This window comes from Puntigrus tetrazona, unplaced genomic scaffold, assembly GCF_018831695.1.
Source record: "Puntigrus tetrazona isolate hp1 unplaced genomic scaffold, ASM1883169v1 S000000130, whole genome shotgun sequence".
Taxonomy (NCBI): domain Eukaryota; kingdom Metazoa; phylum Chordata; class Actinopteri; order Cypriniformes; family Cyprinidae; genus Puntigrus; species Puntigrus tetrazona.
This window is the reverse complement of record NW_025047807.1, coordinates 128,872-135,936: the sequence shown is the minus strand read 5'-3', so window position 1 is coordinate 135,936 and position 7,065 is coordinate 128,872. Positions and strand designations below refer to the sequence as shown.

The 7,065-nt window shown below is 39.2% G+C and overlaps 1 protein-coding gene across 1 annotated transcript; it reads right to left on the bottom strand.

Annotated features, from left to right (window-relative positions):
* Positions 1-1,343: 1,343 nt before the first annotated feature.
* On the bottom strand, positions 1,344-6,182 carry LOC122332627 (homologous recombination OB-fold protein-like; the record flags this gene model as incomplete). Its single annotated transcript, XM_043229985.1, has 7 exons — positions 5,970-6,182; positions 5,811-5,864; positions 4,678-5,589; positions 2,712-2,820; positions 2,103-2,188; positions 1,769-1,888; positions 1,344-1,532 (listed from the first exon to the last, which is right to left on the bottom strand). Coding segments are annotated over exons 1-7 (1,482 nt in total), but the record flags the coding sequence as incomplete, so codon positions are not given.
* Positions 6,183-7,065: the final 883 nt, after the last annotated feature.

The window sequence follows — 7,065 nt, the reverse complement described above, 5'->3', positions numbered from 1 at the left end:
TAAAAGCTGCTACATTTTCTTTCTCCAACTTAGCGCAGCATACCACCCACTGTTTGGAACACAAAAAAATTATTTGCTGAAATTTAAAAGTGAATTGCATGATAAAAATTGATAAGATAATTGCATTATTCTTATCTGAAAATCTCACATTGTATGTTCAAATAAGCGGAGGTGTAAATGTTTAATGAATAAAAAAAAGAATCCAGCTTAGGGTGTGCGATAAAACATTTATCACAAACCATGAAACGCTCAAACGCGTTGGCCAATTTAATAATAACCACATCAGCTCATTCTAGGCCTGACAGAGCCTACGATTCTAAGGTTATAGATACTACAGTAAACCCATGGTCAGATGTCGATGTACATTCAAAAGCTTTCTTATTATTAACGCTTTTGTTTTCTTCACCAGTGCTATTTAGTATATCAAAGCAGTTTAATGTGTTTTAAATGAGCTCAAGTATCTAGTCATTTATGGGTCAGAACGAATTTGTACCAACATTGTGCCAAATTCAAATGGGTCTGGCAAAAGTATCCATTTAGACTTAGCCTGGCATCCTGCCTTCAACAAAAAGGTTTTCTAACTTCATACCACATGCTTTAAGTGATGCAGTTTGTGAAATTATATTAGTTCTGGTTCTCCATTTTAAATGGTTAAGGGACACTTCAAGAGTAATGTCATTATGTCTGTGTTTGAGCTGAGTGTGGAAGTTGTCCCAAAAAACACGATTAGCCAATATGGTCTTAAGTTCCATGGTTACCAACATTTCAACAATTCTATGTTTCCCTAAAATCAGTTTCAATTGCAAATTTGTGTTTGAATCAATTTTTTTGAACCAAAAGTTGCATACATTATGGGAAACAAACCCCAGAGCAGGTTTTGCTTGGCAGTGGAAATGCAATACATGAAGCAGCGTGTATTTACGAAACACTTGGCAGGTTTGGATCAATTAAAACTCACTCTAGTGCGGTCAGTTCAAATAAGCGTGAACGCTGACTTTAAAGGAGTCAAAACAGCCAGTAAAAATACCAGTGCATTTATCCCAGAACAAAGCAGTTTTAGATATGACATATACACCATTTAATCATTTTGTGATCATATCCATTTGCATCTTTAAGTTTGTTGTTAAGCAGGTCCAACTGTAACATTTTCTTTTTTGCACCAGATCAAATGAACCAAATATACCCCCTTAGAGCAAGAAAAAGAATCTGTCACTCCACTCGCATATTCTGTGCCACACCAGCTTTCAGCCAGTACGTCGCTTTGAGACTAAAACAGCACACTTGCTTGTGTGATACTGCTTAATTGATCATACACCAACATACACACCTGTGTCCCATGCTGAGTCTCCCGTTTGTCCGGACACTGTAGGTGCTTTACAGAGCTCATTAGAGACAGCTGCAGTGTCTAAACCATCTGAAGCCAGGTTTTCCTCAACCACATTTTCACTGTCGTCTTCATCATCAAAGTGGAGCTCCATCAGAGACACAGGGCCCCCTGCAGGCCTTGTGGATTCACTATGCAACGTAAGCTCCTGCAAGTGCACGCAACAACCAGGGTGAAATGGAAAAAAAAAACAAAAAGCAAAAGACAACAACACACAAATTGCATAAGGAATATTTTAAAAGGAAGCATCTCCTGAGGCCAACTAATTCCACGAACAAACAAGTAAAGCGCTGAGGACCGTGATCAGGCTCATTAAACACCTGGAGAAGAAAATAAAAACTAAAGAAAAGTCAAAATAAACTTGAGAACAAAAAGGTGATTCACCAGTGGAGAGTGGGATGGCTGGGAGTTGTGGAAGACCCCGTCAGGCGGGTATATCCTGAGTAGGTTATTGGGTGTGACGTTCAGGTAGTGATTTCGATGTGATGGTGAAAACACACCCACCTTTAAAAATAATGAGAATTATGTGCACTTCTTGCCTCATTATTCAATATAAAACAAAGTAAAAGACTGGAAATGACAGAGGAGAGTAAAGGATCTGGATCTACAAATATAAGGACGGTCATGTAATACCCACATAAGCACACAGCGCTTTAAATAATCTAAAGTGTATATAATCTCCTCTGATGGTCTATAATGAGGTCTGAAATACAGTTACTTGTTTGAGTAGCAACACAGCTCCTGTCTTGAGCTCTCCCAGTCTTTCCTCCACCAGGCGGCGATGAACTGTGCCCTGCATCTCACCTTCACAGTGCAAAAGAAAACACAGAAGTTAAAAAAAAAAAAAAAAAAAAAAAAGACTTCTGAAAACGAAAGTGCAATCAGACCAAGAACACCAGCTCAGTCAGTGACCTCCTGATTTCATTCTTTGTGATTGTGTGCATGTGTGTGTGTGTGTGTGTGTGTGAGAGAGAAAATGGGATGGATATGGCCACCCATATCACAACGGAGAAACATTTTAAACAACTAAATGATTAAAGGTGGTAAATTTTTTTAGTTTAACTGAATTAAATATTTAAATGCAATTGATCTAACCAAATATTTTTTTCCATTGATTGACAGCACTAACACACACACACACACACACACAAATTGTTTGTGTTATTACAGTGTAAAGTACTAAAACTGTTTTTAAAATAACAACTCTCACCCCATGAAGTTGGATGAGAAAGTATCTGCAAAATAGTGGCAACTTTGAAGCAGCTAAAATACAGTTTTCATTTTGTTTAGTCACTGCCTGGTGGTGTATATCCCTAATTATTAGTACCTGTTGGATCTCTGAAGACGGCCTTTGCATCTGCATGTGTGTGCGTGATACTCTTCAAGACGACAGCCATATTAGGGACCTTATTCTTGGCTAGCTGCTTGAGAGCAGCCTGGAATGAGAAAGCGATAAGTCACAAATAAGCGTCAAAGAAAAGCGAGAATAAGAGAAAGAAAAAGCATAAGTTGCAGCGCAGCCTCAAGGCCATTGGTAATGAATCAAGTGAAAAGCTAATCAGCATTTGTCAGCCTAATGAATATTTAACACACGTGTACCATTAGCAGAGAATCGTTATGACACACTGGGCAAAACACATTAAAATTACATTAATAATCACTTTAAGGTGACTGATGACAACAGTGATTATGTTTGTGTTAATCATTTGTGAGCCGAGATCCTCATTTGTCCTGATTACAGCCATGGACTTCCACTTTAGGCATAAATAAAAAAGAAATAAATATTTATTGTACAACTCTGGATGAAAATGAAGAACTCTGCAAAACTAACAAAGTTTTGTTCTTAGTAAAAAGCTCATTTGACATTTCTGATTAGCTCACCTTGCGGAGTACCATGACAACACTGTAAGAGTGAAGAAAGCAAGAAGGGTTCTTCTCGTCCAATCCCATCTCAGTCTTCATCACTGCCCACGGACCCCTGCTGAACTCCTCTTCCTCAATCACCTGAGAGCTGGAAACCTGCTGTGAAAAATGGACATCTTGTCTGATGAGCGCAGGTTTGTGAGTATGTGAGAGAAAGTGGACCTGCAAGCAATTTCACAACTTTTAAAAAAAAAAAAAGTTTACCAATGTATTTTGGTACTAACCGAAAGTGGATATTTAATAATTGTTGATGCATATTTTTCCAATTTTTACATTTAGATTTAACACCAACAACTTTTTTCTTTAACACTACTAAATATAATGATTAGATAATATTTAAATAAATACCCATTTTATAATGTTGTGATGCATAAGATTTCACATGGCACTTTATTTGGAAATTGCTTTTATATATTTATACATTTCACTATAAAGTGGTAGTTGAGCCAAAAACTTAAACGATATCATTAATTACTCACCCTCATGTTGCTCCAAACCCATAAGACCTTCGTTCATCTTTAGAAATCAAAGAGAGGAGAGATTTCTAATGAAAACTGAAAGCTCTCTGACTCTCCATTGACAGTTGTTTCAGAGTTGTTTACATTCAGTAGAAAGCGCACTCATGCTGAATGTAACAATGCTGATTACACTCATAAGCTGGGGTACATAAGCTGGAAGATTGTAAGAATTGTTGAATAAATAATATTACTTTTTGTGCAAAATAATAGTCTTCTTTGTAACATTACGGTTGAACCCTGATTACTGGCGCCCTTGCGTTGATAATGGTAATATCCTTGCAGTCTACAGAGGTCAGAGAGCACTCAGATTCCATGAAAAATATCTTGATTTGCATCCTGAAGATGAAATGTCTTACAGGTTTGGAACGACATAAGGGTGAAGTAATTAAGGTAGGGTAGACAATTTAAGAGAGGATAGTGATAGTGGGTTATCTTTAAAAATAGATTCCCACCCTCCTCTCAAATCACTCTGCAAAGCCACGCCTCATTGAGTTATTTTATTAAGATGCAAGTAAACAATTCTAATTTTGTTTAACCCTTTTTTAAGACCTAATATCTAAATCTACATAATTTCACCCTTTTTTGTTTAAAAAAAGATTAAGCTTAGCACAATGTACATACATCACTTCTTGGCGAGCAACAGCTCCATGTGCAGGTTGCCTGAGGAACCGCCACAACAATGTCATCAAGACTTCGTCCGCTGGCCTACACGACAAACAGAAATTGAACTAGAAAATCAAAACTAATCAGAAATACAATTAGTCATAGATAGACTATCAGTACATTAACAGTTCTGAGCAGTACATAATGTATGACACTAACAATAATTAATCAAAATAGGGCTTGGCTGACCTGTAGTGGAAGTGCTCCGGCCGGGCCAGGAAAACGGCGTGCCTTGGCTGGCATCATGCGGCTTTGTGGTCTCTGAGGGGTCTTATTGGCTGCAGACACCAGCTGGACCAGGTGATTGGTCAGGACAGGCGTGTTGAGAGCACGAGGTGTAAATGTGGAAGAGGAGTCCGTAGTGGAACACACAGAGTGGAAGAGAGACCCTCTAGGCTTCAGCGGGGTCCTATGTGATGAAGCCCCCAGCTGAGGTGACGCAACTGGAGGCCTGGGAGTCACAGGTCTGGGGAATCGCGAGGCTGGAGTTGTGGGACCATGCATGAGATTTGCATTCCGCGAAGGGGTAGATGGATTCATGGGGCCTTGGATAATGGACACGAATGAGGTGTTGACTAAGGGCCGTGTAACGGACACTGACGAGATGGCGGCGGACCTTCCATGAGAGGACACTTCTGGCGCTGACGGCCTCATGCGTTTAGCGGGTGAAATGTTTTTTAAGGGTGCAGCTGGATTATTTTGTGGCTCAGAAACCACTTGAGGAATGCTATCCAGTTCCTCCAGATCCACGTCCCAGTCATCAAAGTCATCTTGAGGAGGGAGGTCTCTCTGTAGGACTCTAAAAGACTCCTGGGGTGGAGGGTTTATTGGTTCAGAGGGAGGTTGCAAGAATAACACTGGCAATCGGAGAGAAGAAACGGATGCAGAGATTGACTGATGGCAGGGCATGGAGAGATCTGGTAGGGCACTGATAGTGCCACATGCTGGGGTACGAAGAGTCAGAACCGAACCAGATTCGGACGCATTTGACAAGTTAACAGAGCTCTGCTGCACATGTGAGGATTCAGATGATGGTGCTACAGAAGAAGCTGTACTACATGCCTGCTCAGGTGGACACGTCCAATCAGCTTCAAGCAAATCCTACAAATGAGAAATCCCGGATGACAAGATAACCAAGCAAACGTCTTTGTGTGTGTGCTTACATTTGTTAATAAAAGGCAGACCTTAGCGAAATACAAGTTATAGTCTGTCATGGCACTTCTAAGCACATTACAAAGTGTACAGTTAACGTGCAAATGACATTACTAAAGTATACCAACTTTAAAATCTATTTCACAACTAAAGTGGTCTAAATTCCAAACCTCATCATCAAACTCCTCTCCAACGGTGAACAAGCCCTTCCATTTATTACAAGCCTGTATCAACAAACAACAGACATCATCATTAATAACGTTAAACGAACAGTCATGTTTACACAGCTGTCCGTTAATAAATTAGCTAGCTATTTGTACATAGCTTACCGTGGCCGTCATATCTGTTCAGTTAACGAGAGCAGATATATAACGCGACAAGCATCGACTGTTAACGTAAGCAAGCATTCGTTTATTAAGTTTTCGTTCCCGTGTGATCTGCGGACATTTAAAAGCACAGAGCATACATCGCGTAATCTTTTTTTATTTTCGCCTTCGCGGCGCCACGTTCAAACACTCACGACGTGCGTGACGTACGCAGGTGACGTGTTTTGTTGCCGGGCTCAGCACAAGGGACACAGCGCCATCTGCTGCACGTGTTCGGGGTAGAAGTGGGAGGCTGAGGCCGAGACTGCTGGGGAAGGAGAATAAGATATCGGTTTAATTTACACGTTTTGCTAATAGCGCCTAATACTAAGCAAATGGCATCTATTTTCTGCTACAGTGAGTTCAAATTGTACCGGTCTTTTATAACAGCAACCGCTGCAGGTAAAGCTTAATGGATTTTACGAGGTGCAATCAGATGTAGAAAATGAGGATATGCGTGGATATTTCTAAATGTGTAAGCGAGTCTCTCGGTAGTGACAGGGAAGTATAAAATAAAAATAATGTGGCGAGCTAACTTAAATTCATGAACGTTAATTAGTCCACAGAACTACAGAAATAACAACGCTGTCCTTCTAACCTACATAAACTGACACATAAGTTGATGTTGACTGCTAACGTTTTAATTAAGTTTATAACCACTTTTCACAGAACTCTAATAACTAAACTTAAGTTAAATATATTGGAAATTACAAGATTAAACTACAATTAAAATGAAATTATTTTTTTAAAAGCCCATTTAAAATTAACTACACTAAAAGACATACTATATTTAAAAGTATATAAACATTTGAGAATAGACCTACTGCTCATTTGAATCAGGCATTGAATGTGACATCCAAAATGTGAATATGACAATGTACGTATCCAAATATGAAATGTTGAGGGTATATATAAGAGCAGGATGCTTATGCAAAATGACTTGTAGACAATCAACTGTAAGAGAAACATTTAAAGAACTTTTTTATTTTTCTTTTCCACAAACAATACAGGTGTGCCATATTGTTAAAACAGATCTAGAACTTCTGGAACTGTTTCTTGG